The 19,906-nt window shown below is 46.8% G+C and overlaps 1 protein-coding gene and 1 long non-coding RNA gene across 2 annotated transcripts; one reads left to right on the top strand and one right to left on the bottom strand.

Moving 5' to 3' along the window:
- Window positions 1-830: 830 nt before the first annotated feature.
- LOC139802457 (uncharacterized) lies at window positions 831-3,470 on the bottom strand. The gene is made up of 2 exons (XR_011728627.1): window positions 3,208-3,470; window positions 831-1,056 (listed from the first exon to the last, which is right to left on the bottom strand). It is a non-coding gene; the product is annotated as an uncharacterized lncRNA (long non-coding RNA).
- Window positions 3,471-4,046: 576 nt separating this feature from the next.
- Window positions 4,047-15,525, top strand: UPRT (uracil phosphoribosyltransferase homolog). Its single transcript, XM_071757637.1, has 7 exons — window positions 4,047-4,413; window positions 10,266-10,308; window positions 11,751-11,820; window positions 13,290-13,352; window positions 13,795-13,956; window positions 14,596-14,694; window positions 15,072-15,525. Exons 1-7 carry the CDS (start codon window positions 4,100-4,102, stop codon window positions 15,176-15,178), a joined length of 858 nt encoding a protein of 285 aa, XP_071613738.1. The 5' UTR covers window positions 4,047-4,099; the 3' UTR covers window positions 15,179-15,525.
- The last annotated feature ends 4,381 nt before the right edge of the window (window positions 15,526-19,906 follow it).

Genomic DNA, 19,906 nt, shown 5'->3' with positions numbered 1-19,906 from the left:
AACCTAAAAATATATTCTCCTGTTTGTTTGCAATGAAGGTAATGATGACAGCAGATGGTTAGTCTGCAGTGTTAAATGAAAAACTGACAAGATAACAGCCCACTTACTCTGAAATGAAAGCAGAACATGAAAATCATTTACTCACAGCAGCCACCATAACAGGGTGGCCAAATGCCTTCAGTGGCCATAAACCTATGGTGGTCAGAAACATGAACCCCTCATCTCAAAGTGACCTAAGAGTTGCAACATTTTAATTAACAAAACCAGACAAACACCTGCCCACTCAGAAAAAACCACTGGGCCATGATATAAACCCCTTTTGAGGTGAATAAAATGATGCTTAAAGGCAGAGCTGGGGCAGGGAGATAAGAATCAGGGAGTCTGGGGACTCTGGACACTTACCCCAACATGTCCTGGGTGTCAGGAGTGCCCCAAGCAGGGTGAGGGAGCAGCACAGCCAGGTCCAGCCTCTCTTCTGCCCTTTCTGGGCTGCCAATCAGAGAAGACACCTGGAAACCCCTCTGGGAAATACACTGCAGGCACAAAGCCTGTTCATGCCTCTCTCCTTCCCACTCTTCCCTGGGAAGGGAGGAGGTAAAAGCAGCCTTTGCTCTTCTCCCTCTGTCCTCCATGCCTTTTCCCAACCCCTTCTCCAAATGCTATCAATTAAAGGTATGAAATCCTTCTGGAAATCAGATCCTGCTCTACCATCCCCCTGATGTGGAACAGAACCTGAGATTTCCTCCACTTTCTCTCCCCACCTTTTTGCACAGGCACTGCTTTTTGGAGCCACCTTGTAAGCAAGAATTAATTTGTAGCCACAAATTCACTTTGGTTTCACACCCTGCAGGTGTCAAAGCAGGTTTTAATTTGGGTGCTCAACATTTATGTGCTGCAGGTGTCTCTGGTGGTGGGCTGTGCCTCACAGCTGCTGTCTGAGGTAGTTTTCCAGGATTGTTGGGATCTCCAGCACACTGAGGGCATGCAGGTGGCCAGCCTGTTTCAGGAGATGTCTCATCATCAGCCAGGACTGAGACCTCAAGGACTTGGGATGAGCTGAGTAAGGAGAAGGAGATAAAAATGAGATGATCATTGTCAAGACACAAAACTCCACTTCCCTCATTTCCTGCACCGAGTCACACCCCAGACCCAAAGCAAGGCAGCTGCAGCCAGCAGTGGAAATTTGGGATATAAGGTGGATATTTATTAGAAACAAGCCCTTCTGTAACACTTTTCCTTTAAATCTCAGCAATTTGGTTTAGGAGTTAGTTTCCTGTGGATCAGATTCAGTCACTAGTGCTGGACTATTCTTTGTAAACTTCTGATGTCCACCTCTTGCTGTGTTCAGTATTGAAGACCTGGTTGTTGTTTGTATGGTTATTTTTGGGTTTTTTTTTGTGTCTGGACCCAAATAATGATAATTTGACATTTATTTATTATTTGAACACAAACAATAACACTGATATTTAAATGCCTTTCCTCTCAGGTTTTCTGTCTGGGAACACAGCAAAGCCTTGAGCACAAGACAGCCTGGTGTTCCCCTGCAGGGGAGTAGCAGGTGCTGCCTTTCAGAAGCTTTGTTCCCCTCTGGACTGCCCATTCCAAAGCCAACTGGTGCTGTCTGCCTTCAGCCACAGCAAGAGGGGACAGAACCTGCAGCCTCTGGGCCTTCAGATGGGCTCTGCCTCAGACATGCCAGGCATGATTCTGGGGAGGGATTGCTGGGCCCTGCTCTGTGGTGAAGCTTCAAAGAAATCCCTGTCCATGTCAGAGGCTCTGAGCTGTTCTGTGCTGTCAGACAGGCCCAAGAATTCTGAAGTAAAGAGCTGCTGTAGAGGCAACAAAAACGTGAAGTCTGAGCAAACGTGGAAGCCAGAGGGAAATGTACAATTCTGTTTTATCCCTTTTTAGCTGGTTGTGTGGTTTGCAGTGAGGAATGTTCCCCACATCTGCTATTTTTGGCCTTGAAGTGTTTGCAGTTCCCACACCTACAAGTGTGTCAGCGTCGAGTTGCCAGAAAGCGTGCCACCTAGTGACAGCCAGCTGGCAAAATCTGCAGGGAAAATACTGTATCAAATAATAAGCACCTTATCAGACTTAAAAGTTCAGGAAAAAAAGCAAAACGATAAGCCTTAGCAGAGAAAATGGAAAATCTAAAGCTGATTTTTTTTTCTCTCAGTTCATGCTAGTGAAATAGCAAAATTATCAATTTTTCCATCAAATGCCACATTACCATTTGATAAGCATGGACATAGATATGTAATGCTAAATTTTTCAGTCCAGATAATTTTCTTATGTTTCCACAATTTTTAACTCTAGATATGATAAATAAGGGAATACCAGTTATTCTATTCCATCTCCATTATGACAATTATTTGCTAGATATTTACCTTCAGCTTTCCTGTCTCTAGTTTGACCCCAGCACTTCCAGCACTCCATCTATCACCGTTAATAATTTCTCATTTTTGACTGTTTATGGCATGGGGTAGAGTCACCCCTTAGATATCTGTAAACTAAGCTGCTAGTGTATAGCACTTTTTAATCCCTTTTCCAAATGAATTGCCTCCTCACCCCAGCCTGATGTGTTTGTTTTGTGTCAGATGAATGACAGAATGTTATTCTCAATATGCCATCAGGACACCAAACGTTCCTCTTTGTATTTAAGGAGGGGAATATGTTTCTTCCTCATGCACTTGGTGCTTGCTGCAGACCTTTAAAACTGAATCAGACCAAAAATTAGTGGTCTGTACTAGGAAGTGTGAACTGAATGATCAAATGCATGTTTTCCATCTTCAGTTTCAGGGTCTAATTGGAAGTACATAACTGGCACAATGTACAGGCATATGGAACCAGCTCTTCCTGCTGTATTTAAAGAAGACAAGACTGTAATAACACAGTTGTCTCAAAATGGTGTTGAGGGGTTTAACAATACATGCTTGTCAAGTGACTTTTTCATTCTCCACTGGAGATGCCTTGCAGCTATGCCCAGAACCACAATACCCTCAGGGTTCTTTTACCCCCACGCAGGATGTTCAGTGTAACACACATCCAAAGAGTTCCAGAGGGTGGGAATTTTGGACACGGATCATCCATCCCAGAGCCTGTGCTGCAGGACTGGGCTGCCAGAACGCCCCTGCACATACACACACCCCAGACAGCCTTCAGCAGAAATTAACTTACACATTCCCCTTTTTTCCTGAATCCTACCTCAGCTCCTCTGAGCCTGCCTCCGCTAATCTTACGGGTATGTCACTTTCCACCACTTCGAGAGGCCCTCGAAAACGATCCAAACCCCGAACAAACCGACAATCAGCCAGCACAGCACCTTCAGTGCCTTGCGGCGGGGGGGGCGGGCCCGGCGGGGCGGCATTCGGCCTCTGTCCTCCCTACTACGGGGTGACGGCTGAGGGGAGGACACCCGCCCGGAGGCTGAGGCGGCGGGGACAGCCCTGGGGGAGCTGCCGAGGGGGGGGGACGGGGATGACAGCTGAGGGGAGAGACAACCGAGGGGGGGGACAGTCGAGGGGGGTGGGATAGAGCCGAAGGGGGGGATACAGCTGAAGGGGACGACAACCGAGGAGGGGGGACGGGGGGATAAAACCGAAGGGGGGGGATACGACCGGAGGGGGTGGGGATACAACGGAAGGGGGGGAAGCCTACCGACGGAGGGGGACAGCCGAGGGACAACGGAGGTGGGGGGGGACAACGGAGGTAAGGGAGGACAGCGGAACGAGGGGGGGAGCAAAGGAGGGGGGTGGGATACAGCCGGGGAGGGGACAGCGGAGGGGGGGACAGCGGAGGGGACGCTGCCGCTGCTGCCGCTGCTGCCGCCGCCGCGGGCTCCTCTCAGGCCGCTCGCGCCCAACGGTTCTCAGCCGTCGGGCGCGAGCGGCCGCCGACACGCGAAGGGCGGGAAAGCGGCCGCCGCGCGCCGGGAGGAGCCGTTAGGGCCGCCTCGGCCCCGCCCCGCCCGCCTTGAGTGGCGGCGCCGGCAGCCAATAGCGTGAGGGAGGCCCCGCGCGCTGCCCCGTGTCCCCCTCCCCCCCATCCCCTCAGCCCCCGCCTCACGCCCTCCTCCCGCAGGGCTCCGCGCCCTCGCATGGAGGCGATGCCCTGTCAGACACAGCGGCTCGGCCCGCGGCCGCCCGAGGAGCCGCAGCAGCAAACGACCGCGACGGCGACGGCGACAGCGACAACGGGAGGAGGCTCCCGGTTGATCCGCTTTGCGGAGCCCAGCGAGGACAGCGGTTGTCCCAGCCCGGACAGCAGCAGCAGCAGCAACGGGGTTGAGGCGGCGCCGGCTGCCACGCCGATCGCCGCTGAGGAGAGCAGCGCGGTGACCATCGGGCCACAGCTGAAGCTGCTGCCCATGAACGACCAACTCCGGGAGCTCCAGACCATCATCAGGGACAAGTGAGCGCCCGGCGGGGCGGGCAGCACCGGGGGAGGCCGCGGCGGCGGCGGGAAGCGTGGCCTGAGGAGAAGCCGGGGCGGGGGCTGAGGGGGGATCGCCGCCCGCCGGAGCCCCCCTTCCCTCAGCGACCGCGGTCCCGCCGAGCCCGTTCCCGGCAGGCTCCGGCGGTCGCTTCCCGTAGGCTGCCGGCTCCCGTCAGCCAGGCGGCCGGGGGCGGGGGTGGCCTCTCGGCGGGGCTCGCTCCGGGGCCGGGCCGAGCGCCTGCCGCGGCCGTGCAGCCATGTCTGGTGACGTGTGGCCGCAGGGGAGGGGAAGGTGAGGGAAGGGGAAAGGGGAAGGTGAGGGGAAGGAAAGGGGAAGGGAGGAGAAGGTGAGCCCGACCTCACCTCAGGGCCGGGAGCGCTCTCGGGAGCTCCTGTCGTCGGCTCCGCCGGTGACAGAGACCTTGAATGAATTCGGCGGCTTTTAAAACCCCTCGCAGATTTTTTTTGGTTTGGTTTTTTTTTTTTTTTCCCGCTGTCCGATAACGAGGTTTTTCGCGGTGGGCGGTTCAGAGCTTGCTTGCCACATCACCGTACCGAGGAGCATCCAGCCCTTGAGAAGGGAAGCTGTAGTTTATTGTCACACCGTGGGGCCCGGCAGGACCTGGGTCACGTCACCACTGCCTGAATATTGTGTGCTGTAGGCAGGATGGGGCAAGAACCTTTCCCCATCTCTGTGCCCCTTGGGTACCAAGCTGGTACCCAGTTTTTCAACAAATAAGAAACCTTCCCACAGCATTTAGTGCTGACTGGATTGCTGTTGCACTGCCTTATCAGTCCTTAAAAGTATGATGTTGACAAGTCGTTGCCCTTCCATCCTCTCACCCATGTTCAATGAGGGCCAAAGGAGCAGCAACTGGAGCTCCTGGAGGTGGATTAAGACAACCTGGGTGTAGGAGCACAGACTGGATTTAAAGGTTGGCAAAGGACAAGTGCCAGGTTTGGAAATAAATGACAGGGAAATGACACAACTTTGCTGAAGATTAGGACTACTGTGTCAATGAAAATGTAAGGGGCCAAGTCTGTGCAGTCTGTGTTAGTGGGGGGGGGTGTTTCAGGTGATTTCAGGACAAGAATGGCCAGAAAACAGGTCACACAGGCAGACTGAGAGAACTAAAAATAAGAGTGGAGAAAAGTGGGACCAGCTGAAATAAAAATGAACTGGAATCAGATGTCTGGGGAGCAGGAACAGCAACAAATGAGGCAGAAGTAATAGTTTTGCAGCAGTAAACTGGGGATAGCCTATAGACCAGACCATGGTGAGCTGGGAGGAATGGGAGTGAGGCAGTATTAAGGAGAGAGGCAGACAATGAGGGAACAGTTTTTTTACTTAGAGCACATTACCTGGAAATGAAGCTGCCTTTATTGAGGGCATTATTTTCCATTGTTGTCACTTTGTGTCACCAAGAGTCACCATACAAGAGATGTAGGTGTTACTCCAGTTTTATAAACCTTAACCAGAGCACAGAAATCCATGCAAAATTGTGCCCCACTGCTGAACACCCAGTGTGAGATACTTAGGACTGAATGTTTTATTGTGCCTTACATAGCATCTCAGATGTTCCTCCCACTGATCACATCTGTGAGCTTTGATTGCTCAGCACGTGGAAGGTGTTATTCTAAGGTATTAAATTTAGCATGCAACCCATGACAAACCTCAGTAGCAGCTGTCTGGTGAAAGCAAATTTGCCTCCTGTGATGCAAGAACCACCAGGAGACACAGAGGTGTGCAACTAAATTTATGGATAGTGATCAAGTTCTGAATAAAACCTTCTCTCCCTGAAACACCTCTGCTTGCTGATGCCTGAGTAACTCACACATAGCTCAGACACATCTCTACCACTCCTTTTGTATCTGTCCAATTGCTTAATCCCTGTTTTGGTATTTCCTGGCTCTCAAGTGCTTAACTTTGTAGCCAACAGCACTAATACATTTTTATGCAAAACTAATAATCATCTCATATGACCTTATAGCAACCTTCCAGTATCTGAAGGGGGCTTACAAGAAATCTGGGGTAGGGCTTTTTACACAGGTGTGTAGTGAGAGGACAAGGGGAAATGGATTAAAACTTGAAGAGGGGAGCTTTAGGTTACACATTAGGAAGAAATTCTTTAATTTGAGGGTGGTGAGACCCTGGAATGGGTTTCCCAAGGAAGTTGTGGCTGCCCCCTCTCTGGAAGTGTTCAAGCCCAGGTTGGGTGGAGCCTTGAGCAACCTGGTGTAGTGGGAGGTGTCCCTGCCCATGCAGGGGGCTGAGACTGGATGGTCTTTAAGGTCCCTTCCAACCCAAACCATTGTATGGTTCTGTCTCTGAAAGACAATACATTAACTTGATTATTTGATTAATTTACATGAGCCTTGTTACCTTAAGCTAGCTTTTTTTTTTTTTAATCTCCAAAGCATTGTGGAAAAACATGATCTCTTTGCAGGCAGGAGCACACAGAGGTAGTGCAGTCTCCAGGAGAGGAAGGCAAGTCCACAGTAAAGATCCCTGCAGGTGAGAATGTCTGCCTGGCAGCTTCCCTGCAGAGCAGAAGGGAAGTTGTAAGTAGGCAGAGCAGAGAGAGAGAGAGGAAATCCAGACTGGGTGATGGCCTATTAAAGGTTTTGAGGTTAGTGATAAGGAAACAGTGTATAGTTTTGACATCTAGGTGAACACAAGCTATGTGGTTACTGTGCTGCTTTGGTGTAAGTAGTTTCTGAACTGTTGCAAATACATTTAATAAGTTTCTGTCTGTAATGAGCTTATCCAGAAACCAGCAGCTGGTATATTTTTTTTTTTAGAGTAACATTGTCTTCATTGTGAAAGACTTGGGTGAGAGGAATTCTAGAATAAGACTTGTGAATAATGAATTACTTGTAACAGCTGCACTGTGTTTTATTCTGAGCATGACCCTGGCCCTGGTAGTGGAGATGTAGCTGTCACTTCCAAGCTCTCTTCCCAGCCGTTGAGGAAAATGGACAATCCTATGACCACTGTAGCATCCAAACCTAAAAGAAACTAAAAAGAAACTAAAAGAAACTAAAAGAAACTAAAAGAAACTAAAAGAAACTAAAAGAAACTAAAAGAAACTAAAAGAAACTCCTATTGCATTTGGGAATAAGCAGCTATACTGCTAAGAGGAGCTACTGGACAAAAAATCCAATTTAAACTGAGAAAAAGGGTATGTTCACCTCCACTGCTTGGGGGAGAGGGAAAAGCTGTGTCATCTACAGGGCAATTAGATACCTGTCACTTAATTTTTCTTTCTGGCTTAAAAAAAGAACAGAGCTGCCTTAACTCAAGGAGGATATTTGGATTACTTAATGTTGTAGAGGATGGATGTTCCAGGTACAGCAATCACCTGAAAAGGGCAGAAATTATAAGGGATTCTGCAGGGGAAAGAAACAGAACAAAAGGAGCAAAACCTTGGTCAGTCTGGGGCTATTGGTGTGAAGTGAGGCAGGGCTGGATTCTCCCAGTGCACTGGAATTAGAATCAGGAATGGTTACATGGAGCCAAGGATGATCAAGAAGCTGAAATGAGTGGTCCAGCAACTGGTAATGTAGAGCTCTGGTTTCTGTAGAAGGTAATTAATTAGCTCAGATTAGCAGTGTCATTTTAACTCCTGATTTAACAGCAGAGGTGATTTAAATGTAGGCATTTAAAGGCTGTGGCTGCCATGCAAGATAATTCTGTTGTGTTCTGAGGCTTCATCCTCAGGGAGTGAGCACTATAGGGATGAAGACAGGAAAGCTGTAGGGCAGGGAGTGGGATGATTCAGGAACCACCTGTGACCAGCAAAGATGAGTCCTGCAGGCAGGGAGGGGGGGATCCCTGCCTCATGCCACCTCCCCCAGCCCAGGCACTGAAAACCATGAAACACTGCAATACCTCAAGTGCTGCAGACAGAACATGGTCCTGTTTCCCAGCTGCACTGTCCCCCCTCAGTGGTGGGAGTTCATCCAGTGCTTTAAGTTTTCTTACAGAGGCTTTTTTTACAGATCCTGTTGAGGGAGGCAGCTTTTTTTTCAGTCTCACCTTGTGTCTCAAGAAGTTCTTCTGAAAGGGAAGTAGAGAAACAGGAATTACTGCAGCACATCAGCCCACAACCTGCACAGCCTGCAGCCCTCCCTGTCAGTGGTTGTAACCAGTCCCAAGTGCTAAAGCAGGAAGAAACCCTGCAGTTACCTTTTGTTGCAGTACATTTCCCCCAAAACCTTTTGTGACTCGGTGAGACACACAGGTGACTGTAGTTGTGCCTCAGCCAGGGTTCCAGACTTTCAGATACAAAATGATTTGTTTTGTTTAACACAATATTCCTGTCAGATTTTAACACCTCATTTTTTTTTTTGTTTTTTGTTTTAACATGTTGTCTTGTTACTTAAAAAGGTAAAAAAGTTTCCACTCTGCCTTCAGTCGTTACTTTTTATACCTCTACCTGGGATTTAAGGCTACAGTGTTTTCACCTGAGCCTCTTTTTTTTTTTTTATTATTTGTTTGCTTTTTCTGGCCCCTAGAACACATATGATGTGGGGCTTGCAATCTGGTCACAGCTCTCCAGCTGCCTCTGTACAAGAGGTCTTTCACTTCCCATATTATTGTTAATCTCTTGTTTTTATGCAGTTTTGCCTTGTGTTTTCCTCCTCCCCTCAAAAACCAGCCATAACTAAGAATGTTGAGGGAACTGTGCATAAAAACATAGCTGTCTCTCTGCAAGAACAGAGTAGTTAATTTAAAGCCTAGTAATCTGTATTAATTACCCATTCACTCTAAACACATATGGGTTTGCAGTCTTGACACTGTTTGGTTTGTCTTAGCACCCCTTCATAAAATACAGCTAAATTTTCTGAAATGCCATGGTCTGAAAGAACCCAGATGTACCACCTACACACTGTGCTACTTCCCTTTGAAACAAATATTTATACACACCACAGATGGAAGCATGAAGCCCTTCAAAAAATCTGAACAGAATAAGTTTGTATAATTGTAGGGTTTCTGGGATTTGTTCTTGTGGTTTGGGGATTGGGATTTTTCTTTTTGGGCACTGCCTTTCTGGCTAATGTCAAAGAAGCAGATAGTTATGAGTTTCCTGTTATTACCAGAAAGAAGGAAAAAAAAACCCAAACCCAAACTATTTTTAATAAATGCATTATTAACAAAAGGAAAAAAAGATTAGGCTTGTACTCGTTTAAAATCCCTTTTTTATTGTAACCAGGAAACAAGCAGACAAACCCCTTTAACTTTCCCTGATGTGAAGATATTGCAGGGGATTAGCTGTAAAACTCTCTTTATGGCACTTAATGAGACATCCAAAATATCACAGCTTGAAAATGGGGGGGGGGAGGCATGCCTGCAGTGATTAACATTTCACTAATAAGTACCTGCTTATGATGTTGCTGCTTTTTCTGAGTGTTTTTAAGGCAGAACTGGAAATTCATCCTACTCTTATGTAGTGAGAGTTGATCTTGAGGTGCCTGTTAATCCTTGTTCATTTTAGTTTCAAATTCACTAAACCAGTCACACTGCAAATTAATTCCAGATAAGATAAAGCCTATCTCCTGCTTATCAGGTGTGTTAACCCAGGCTCAGGGCCTGGGATCTGCTTTATCACTGCCCTGTGGTTCCTGATTAGCTCACTGCAAGCTCAGTCTTTGCCACCAAACAGGAAACCCATGAAGCAGAATCTCCATGGGATTAATTTTCTATGGAGTAGGAGATTTTTCTCTGAACTGTATTGTCTCAGAATGTCCTTGAATTAATATTATATTTAAGCAAGGTTCTTAAAATTCCTCCCCAGTTTGAAATAGAAATTATTACCTTTTTTCAGGAAATCCAGTAGAGGAGACTTCGTGTTTTCTGCTGATCGTCTGGTAGGTGAAGAATTTCTTCCTCTTGGCATTGTACTTTGTAACTCTTCCATAAAATGAGTTATTTTTCAGCCTAGAATAATGGTGGTGTGAGAGCAACTTTCCTCCACAAAGGAAATTGCTGTTTGACAGCAACTGTCCCTGTAGGGACTTTTCTTCTCTGTTAGAGAGCAGTGCTTTTATTTCAAAGGGTTCCAGAAAGAATGTTAGTATCAAACACAAATATATCAGGACAGGGAGCAGTAGTAATAAGAGAATATTGTTAAAAAACAGATGCAGAGAGGCTAGAAATAATTCAGTTTTACTTTTGATCTTGTGGACAGAGCTGTACAATTTCTCACAGTCTAGATGTTAGCAAGCAGTTGCCTGCAGTAGTGGCTCCTGGCACTTATTGTGTATTAGATTAATTGCTTTTGGTGCATCCACACTGGGAATTTGGTTTCAGCCAGATGGTTGTTTCTAGCAGGGACAAAGCAGTTTGAAGTTTTCACACATTTCAATAAGTCAGAACAATGGCTGTTGGGAATGCAACACTTATTTCAATTACATGCTTAAAGAAAACCACAGCACTCACACCCACACACGTTCCTCCCTGTATTCATAAGAGTGTTTGCTGCTTGCAAATCCACATTCATTCCCAAGGAAAGTCTTTTTGTTCCCCCCTTAGCAAGGATGAGTCCAGAGACCATTCAGTTACCAGCACCATCTCCTGCAGCAGGCAGCTGTCCTCTCATGAGCCCAGTATTGATCTGTGCCTGGTCCAGGCTTGCTCAGGGCTTAGATATGACCACAGGGACTGCAGATTTATGGGACTGTTTGCAATTCCTAGTAGAGGAATTGCCTGTATGCAAGAACCAGGGCAGAATGGAAGAGCAGAAAAAAAAAAAATCTTCCAAGCTGCTCTGCCCTGTTTCTGGAATAAGCAGTGTCTGAAATGAGCAGTGTACAGTTCCAGAAGCACTGGCCTAATTTCTGCCAGCAGACAGTGACTTTTGCTTAACAAGTTTCATCTTTGGGTTGGCAGTGCCTTTTCTTGAGCAGTTCTGGCCTCTGAGTCTTTGGCTTAGTACCCAGAGCATCTTTTCTGGGCAGTCATTCTGGGGTAAAATGAATACATTTTGGTAACTTTGCTGGGGGTACAGGGGAGAGCTGGAGGTTTTCTGGCCACTCGAGGCTGAAGGGTTGGGGGGTTACTACCTGCATTTTACCCATCTTGCCCCAGTTTTGTTTTGTAATGCCAGATTTGATTTGTGGACAAAAACATAGGCATCACCCCCAAAAGGGCTCTAAAGTCAGCCCTTAACTACTGCTCTAGAGACCCTTTCAGCCCCTGCAGGCTGCTCATGAGGTGTTCACCTAGCTGTAAAAACTGCAAACATTTGGTATCCCCATGGACAGCAAACCTTCAAACCTCTCTGAGCTGACTGATCTCTTTGGCTCTACAGATCAGGCTGGTGGTTGAAGAGGGACTGAACCAACTGCCATACACAGAATGTACTGTCACCACTCCAACAGGTAGGTGGGAAATTACTCCTCCCCCAGGCAGGGCTGGAAGTGGAAGCCTAATTTATACAGAAAAAAAAAAATGGAACTGTCACTAGAATCATAGAGTATCTCAGGTGGGAAGGGACCCATAAGGAACATCAAGTTCAACTCTCTGCTCCTTACAGGACTATCTGAAAATAAATCATATGACCAAGAGCAGCTCTGTACATTCACAGCCTGTTCCCTCCTCCCTTTGAAGTAAACCCTTTGTATGTTTTTAGTCTCAGTTAGAAGAAAAGATGGACTGAAAACAATTCTGAAATCAGGCAGAGTTTAGGAAGGTGCTCAGGAGGCACCATCACTTACCTTTGCTCCTTTTAAAATAAAACAGCAGCTGCTTCCCTTCTTGAGCAGTAGCATCACATCTGTTCCAGGTCAGTGGGTGAGGACAGATTGATCACCCTCTTCTCTCTGCATTACACAATTTGGCTGCCAGGTTCCTGCAGGGAACAACACTTGGAAGCTCCACAGCTCTCCTTGCACAGCCCTTGCCCTTTGAACACACATCACCTTGGTGCCTTTCCCACCCTCAGGCTCACTGCCCCAAGCTGTCCCAGAGCTGCAGTCAGGGTTTGCCAACACCTGTGCCCCATGAGGGAGCTAAAATGGCCTCAGCTGAGCTCTGCCAACAGAGTCCCTTGAGGACTCAGATGCTTCTGCCTGAATTCCTGTTTCTCTATACTCAGCTCTTTCCCTCCAACCATCTGTGAGATTCCATAAGCACAGATGATTCCTGCTTTTCTGGGCTCAGAAGCAGAACACCCCCCAAAGACACCACCTTGTGCTTTCTCCTTTACCAGTTTGGGCTGGTTTCACCCAGAATATGCAGCCCCTGTAAGGAACATCCCCACAGGTTCCTCCCTGCAGTGGTGCTGGGCAAGCTCATCACCCTCTGAAGAACTGTGACTGGGGCAATCTTGTTTCTTGTCTTTTTTTTTAATTAACCAGGGGCCTGAGCTCCCTGTACTTCTGATTGTGTCTCTCAGGCCCACACCATTGCCCATTTTCTTCTTCCAGTGGCCAAGAACACAGTCCCAGGAGCACTGCAGCATCATATTTCAGTTCTAACTCTTCCACCTGCAGCACAGGACTGCATTTACCTGGCTTTTTGAGGACACACTGCTTGCCTAGTGTCCTTCATTTAAAATAATCACAAAACACCCATTGAAAGGAGCCCTTCTGTGCCACTTTTCTGACTTTAAAAGGTAAAAAAAATCCCAAGTTCTTTACCAGGGATGATTCCAGCTCTCTTCCCACTGCTGGTTTGAAGGTGATGATGATGTGCAGAGTCGGTTCACATCACCTGGAGCTCGCTGCCTTCCCCTGGGTATTTGGGGGATCTTGGTTCCAGTCACACCATCCTGGTGGCCTCTGAGGGGATCAGGCTGGGCAGGAGGGAGCAGTCCCTGGCTCTCACCTCTGGGATTTTCCTCTCACAGGACACAAGTACGAAGGCGTCCGCTTCGAGAAGGGGAACTGCGGCGTCAGCATCATGAGGAGCGGTAGGAGGAATTAATAGACCCTTTGCTAAACCTGTAAGCCACTTCCTTTCCAAAAAAAAAATGTTGTTCCATTCAACAACACTTCCCTACAGCAAAGTTTTAGCCAAACCTGCCCACTGCTATCCTTTCCTTGGTATCCTTGATCACAGGATGTCAGGTTTTAATGTCCTTTGGGGAGACAAAAAGCTGCAACAGGTTTCATCTGCCTCTCCTCCATCACCCGGGGGTGCCAGGCTGTCCTGCCCTGTCTGCCACCTGCTGCTTCTGCCCAGAGACAGCTTCCAGTGTTTGTAACACTTTGTAGCTGAGAAAAAAAAGTTAAAATCTCCTTTTTAGAGATTTCAGCAGCACAGCACTGGAGCTGTATTTGATCACAGCTTTCCGGTTGTGGCGTTTCTTAGCACGTAACAATTTGTTGTTGTTTTTCTCTCTCTCTCTGGAGGTGAGGCCATGGAGCAGGGGTTAAGAGACTGCTGCAGATCCATCCGCATCGGGAAAATCCTGATCCAGAGCGACGAGGAGACTCAGAGAGCCAAGGTCTACTATGCCAAGTTCCCCCCAGACATTTACAGGAGGAAAGTTCTTCTGATGTACCCAATACTAAGTAAGTGGCTTTGGACACTGTGGACAGTCAGGCTCATCTGAACAGCCAGTGCCCTGTGAACACTGCCAAATTTCATGGGCTTTGATCAGTTTTTTCCTTGGTTTTTGGTGAGACAGCAGGGAATTCAGCAGGCTGTGCCACAACACCTGTTGGTGCATCAGCACCAATGCAGAGCAAATCATCCAGGCACGCCAGCAACAGTGAGAAAGGTTAAAGCATTCAGACTTGATATCAATTTAATTTTTAAAATTTTGCTATGAGAAAAGACTCAAACAGTGCTTTTCTCATGCTATTAAAAACATTTTTGGATTTATTATATAATCCTAGAAGTAAATTACTTTTAAATTAAATAAAACGAATACTCTTAATTGCCATTTTACTATTTTAGATGAGCTTAACTGCCTCAGGGCTTTCTTAAAATCCACTGACACCAGCCCTTAAAATCTGGCAGAGGTGGCTCTTTGAGATCAGAAGTGACCCAAATTTTCTGCAAATAAGAGCTGCAGAGGTGATAGTTCTCCAGTGGGAAAGGGCAGTGTCATCTTTTAGTCACAGACCCAGGTGAACATGGATGCTCTTGAAGAGGACAAGGTCTTCAACCAAGGAAAACCAAAACAAACTTGCTTTTTCCCCTCGTAGGCACTGGCAATACAGTCATCGAGGCTGTCAAAGTGCTTGTGGAACATGGGGTCCAACCAAGTGTCATTATCCTGCTCAGCCTGTTCTCCACACCTCATGGTAAGTTGAGGGGGCAAAAGGGGGGCAGAGAGTGACACAGGAAGAGTTGCAGCAGTCACACACATCCTGGCAGAAACAACTATAAAATAAAGTGAATTAAACTGCCAAGAGTTACTCCTGGCAGTCAGTGACCACTTGGGTGATTAGGTTGGGAGTTCATGTGTACAGGAAAGAAAAATCCAAATCAGAAAACCCACCCAAGCAATCCCATCAAATTGAGGAAGCTTTTCAGGCAGTGAGCTGAGGGAACAAGATGAAGCAGAGGCTGAGGAACGGAGCCTGCCTTCCCCACAGCATTCTGCTGCTGAGGAGCTGAGGTTCAGAGCTGAGGCAGGGCTGCCAGGCTCTACTCCTGACTGCCTTTGCCCTCTCTCAAGGTGCCAAATCCATCATCCAGGAGTTCCCAGAGATCACCATTTTAACCACAGAGGTTCACCCTGTGGCCCCAACACACTTCGGACAGAAGTATTTTGGAACAGACTGATGATACACTCGGGACAAACACCTCGGGCTGCATGATGGTACCAGAGGTTTTGGTTTGTTGTTTGTTTTGTTTTTTTTTTTTTCTATGTTCTATTATTGTCGAGCTGGCTGAGGGCATGTCTAAAAATCCTTTTGGCCAAAGGGAAATACTTGACTTGGATCAGTTCTGGTGAGTTTCTGCCTGAACAGGGGATCAGGGACAGTAACCAAGCACTCTGCCATGACACAGTCCAGCATCTCAGTGTCGGAGTCATATAAATTGCTACACTCTGCTTTAATTTATTTATTCTTCTATGAGCCTGTCTGGTGGCTGCTTGAAAGAGCAAAATAAACCAGCTACATTATGAAGGTGTGTACTTCATTTCCAGTAGGAATGTTCACATCACTCCAGGTCAGCTGGCACAGCCCCTCCCCAATCCTGCCAGAACCAGGGGTGCACTGGGAACTCCCTGTCCTTCTTAGCAGAATTTTTCAGTCTTTGGTTGGTGGCCAAGAACTAAAGGTACAGCTCTCTGCATTTTGCTCTGCATTGGTTGTTATCAAAGGGTAAAAAATTCACTCTTGTCTTGCCCAATGGGACTGAACCAAGCTGCTTCCTGTGGTGCAGGTGCCCTGAAGAGCTGGGTGGGACAGGAGGGCAGGAGCAGCACTGGCTGCAGGAATTCTGCACAAAGTTTTGCCTCTTAAGCTGAAGGGGCATTGCTGAGCCTTTCAGAGAAAGGAAAAGCTGTGGCAAAAACCTGAACTCAATTTCTGGCTCTGCTGGCAGAGCAGCAGGGCTTGGAGTTAAAATACAAAATGCAGCCCTCGTGGCTCAGCACCCTCCAAACCCCTCAATGCAGGAATTGTATCAGTCGGATTAAACATCAATCTGCAGCCAAATTCTTTCTTTCTTTGGCTTTAATTCCCCTGGCACCAAACACAAAATACTCAACACTTAACTGGCTGGGACCTTGCCTCGCTGCAACTTTGGGAAAATTTATGTATAAAGACAATACAGTCCACTCTTATTTTTGCAATATATCCATATTCTAAAGCATCACAGGCAGAGCATGTCACCCCTCTCCTATCAGCAGTGGAACACAAAGGCTGCCCCAGCCAATGCCTCCTAAGCTGTGACAGTGTTTAGGATGGGACAGATGAAGCCTTTTTTTGACAGCTAAGAAACCTTCCCCACTCCAAGCAGCAATTTCAATTAATTAAAACAGTGTAAACTTCCAGAGAGAGAATGTTTTCCCTGAGACCACAGGCTAAGTCATAGGAAATAACCATTCACAAGCCTCATAAATTAGCCAAAAAAAAAAGGTTTTAATGCAGTTCATGCCTGCAGCAGAGTGTGAACCACGCAGGCTCCCCAGTATAAACCATCATAAAAAATGACAAAGCAGAAGGTACAGGATATTCCATACAAACACCCAGAAAATGCCAGTGCAATGTACACCCAGTGCTTGTTGTACAGTACAAGTATCCAAAGCTTCTGTAAAAATTGGGTATCAAAAGTCTCAATGGTGGCAGCAGAGCTCAACTGAATCCAGCTGAACACCCCAGGTGCCACCAGTGGAACCTTTGGGACATTCCCACAAAACATTTGCTGCCTCTTAAACTAAGGGGTGAGAAATTGGGTTAAACAGCAGAGCTCTGAGCAGCACAGCCCTGGCTGAGGAGAACAACGTTTATCACACACCAGACACTGCTCAACACCAGCACCAGGCTGGCTGAAAAGCAGCTGATTGTGGCCAAAGGACTGAAATTTCTGTCAAGTTCTCGGCAGGACCAGGGGGTGTCTGCCCCACCCCAGAGGTAGGAGCCTGCCCTGCCCAGCCAGAGCCCCTGGGAGCAAAACCAAATGTTGGACTTTGAAGTGAGGTAAAAAAACCTCCTGGTGCTGAAGGCTGATGTGCAGACAGGTCTGCAATTAACTGATCCTGAGATAATTCATTAAAGTTTTAGCTTTGAGGGACCTGTTTTCACAACAACTATAAATGAGTCACTTTCAGATGGAAAACGGCGGGAGAGGAAGAATAATTTACAAAGTAACACAACCTTCTCTATTTTATGTGTTACTAGCAAAAGGGAAGCTGTTAGAAATTCCCTGCTCCAACAAAGCAATCTGGAATTTCTCTGGAAGAGCTCATCCAGCAGGAACTACACGTTACTGTAATTACTGCAGAAGAATTCCTGGAGTTCACTCAGGTTCCACCCACCTCACACAAACTGCTTGGCATCAAAACCAAACCTCCTCCTCCTCAGGGAGGCCACCTCAGCACCACCTCTGCTGCTCTGGATGTCACCAGGACACCAGATGCTGATACAAGGAATTTCTCTCTCTGACACATCCTGGAGGCTCACAGATCCTCTAGGGAAAAAAGCAAGAAAAAAAAAGGAATACACCAAGATTGAAGGAATCCACTGGATTTTCATTTCTCTCGAGAAGTGCTGATGATCCCTGTGTCTTTTATGTTGGGTTTTTTTAGTGTTTTTTATTTTTTCCCTACAACTTAACTCTTCTACATTTTTTTTGTTTTTTGGTTTTTTTTTTTGTTTGTTTGTTTTTTTGTTTTTTTGTTTTTTTCTAATTCTAGAAATGCTGCTGTAAATCTTCAAACCTGACACAGAAAAAGTACATTTTAAGCAGCATGGAAGCACAACCAGCTTTACAGGCTTGTATCTGAAATGTAAACTGACAATTTATTTCACAAGGTTTACATTCCAAATGGAAGCTGGAAAAGGAGGAAATAAAAGTTTTCAGGAAAGGGAGGAAAGCAATGCAGGAAGCTGAGTTCTGTGCTGAGCAAAGCAGAGCTGGGATGAGGAGAATCACAAACCAATACCTGACAAACATCAAGATCAGTCACAAATCAAAATCTGTGGCACAGCTGCTTGAAATGACACCTCAGCCTCACAGCATCCACACCTCCAGCACGAGCAGCTGGAAGCTGGTAATAATTACACTGTACATTCAGGAGGAAGAGGGAAGACTTGCAAAAGGAGAGAGACAGGAAAAGGACAAGAAGAATCAACCCTGTAGAGCAGGGGGTTTGCTCTTGGTGCTCGTTACAAAACCAAAGCACTGAGCAGTGCATGGGCACAGCCCCTGTGGCTGCCAGGCTGTGCAGGTCACTCCTTGTCACAGGAAAAGCTGCTCTGCCACGTCAGTGTTTCACCTGATGGGTTCAGAACAAGTTTATTTTTTCAAGTAACAAAACAGAAGGTGGTAGAACCAGAAAAAACAGCTATCAAGTCAAAGTATTTTCAAGTACTATGGATCAATTTCCAAAACGTGTACCACAAGAGTCACCAAAATGCAAATGTGGCCCTCTAAGTTAATTAATACCAGCTTAATAAACGTGGCCAGCTGCACCTCCTGAGCTGCTAGTTCAACACTTGAGTAAAAGTAAATTGTTGTGCTGCCAGAACACCCAGGTGGGAGGCAGCAGGTCCCTGAATCCATGGGCACACATCAGCATGTCTGACTTCAGGAAGAAAAGGGAATTTCTTAATTTTTTTTTTTTTTCCCTCCTGACACTTTACATTCACATTGTGTTACAGACTTTATGCATCAGGTTTGACAACTAACACTACCTTGTGCTTTCAGTCCATACCAGCATAGGGAGTTACAAAAACTACAGCTAGGATAAATTTTACTGAATCACATTTCTGGTCAGTTCCAGGAAGTAAACACTGATTGCTAGAGTGGTGCCAGGACCCTGCTGCTCCTGGGCACTCCAGACCCACACCAAGCCAGGAAGAGACAAAACTAAACTGCAGTGAGATTTCAAGTCCTAATTCCTTGGGCAGGACTTGCTGGCCAAGGACACAACTTACCCCAAGCCCATAGAAACATCAATATGATGTTTTTCTATTTAAAATGATGCTTTCTCTTTTTTTTTCTTTTTTTTTTTTTTTTTTTTTAGGGTACAGTGTACCTGAACATAAATGGGAGAGAAGGGGGGGAGGTGGTTGTTAGCAGTCAGTTATTTTGGAGGATTAATGGGGGAGTCCAGAGGAGACACAGCTTGGCAGGTGTCAGAGTAAAATCCAACAAGAGTGTTTGTTCTTCCACACACCCACATCCCCTCAGGAAAGCTGCTGAGAGCAGGGAAAGTCCTTGCTCACACAAAGGAGGTGAAATGTGTTTGTGGAATGCTGAAATACAAACCACAAAGGGGCCAAAGGTGAGGTAGAACCTGCTGTGCTGGGGCTGAACCCACACTAACAAACCTGTGGCTGTGCTCAGCACCATCAGACACTCCTGGGAGGTCTCTGTCACCCGTGGGCTGGGTGTCTCTCAGGACACGTGTGTCACAACCTGACTTGGTGGAATTACAGGCAGCACCTGGTGGTCCTCCTGACAGTCAGAACCCTGACAGCACCTGGCCCAGTGGCCACAGAGGAGCTTTGGACACACCTCTGATGCTCCTGGATTAAAAATACACCTCAGTTGACAGAATGAGACAAAAAGTCACCAAACCATCTTCCTGGTTTTATATACAAGGGATTTAAAGAGGTGTAAAAGGCACAAATAGCACCTCTGTTGGTGCTGAATTCCTGTCCATTTTCTTACTGTGTTTAGCTGCCATCCTCCTCTCAGGATCCTCCTCCAGAACACATTCTGCCAGAAATGAGGCAATTAATTCTCCTGCCACCTTCCCTCAGCCACAGCTTAAGGTCCAGCAAGAGATTTGCATTAGAAATGCCAGCTCAGACTGACAGGAAAAAAGTGTTCCAG

The sequence above is a fragment of the Heliangelus exortis genome, chromosome 14, assembly GCF_036169615.1.
Source record: "Heliangelus exortis chromosome 14, bHelExo1.hap1, whole genome shotgun sequence".
NCBI classification, from domain to species: domain Eukaryota; kingdom Metazoa; phylum Chordata; class Aves; order Apodiformes; family Trochilidae; genus Heliangelus; species Heliangelus exortis.
This window is presented reverse-complemented; position numbering and strand designations above follow the sequence as displayed.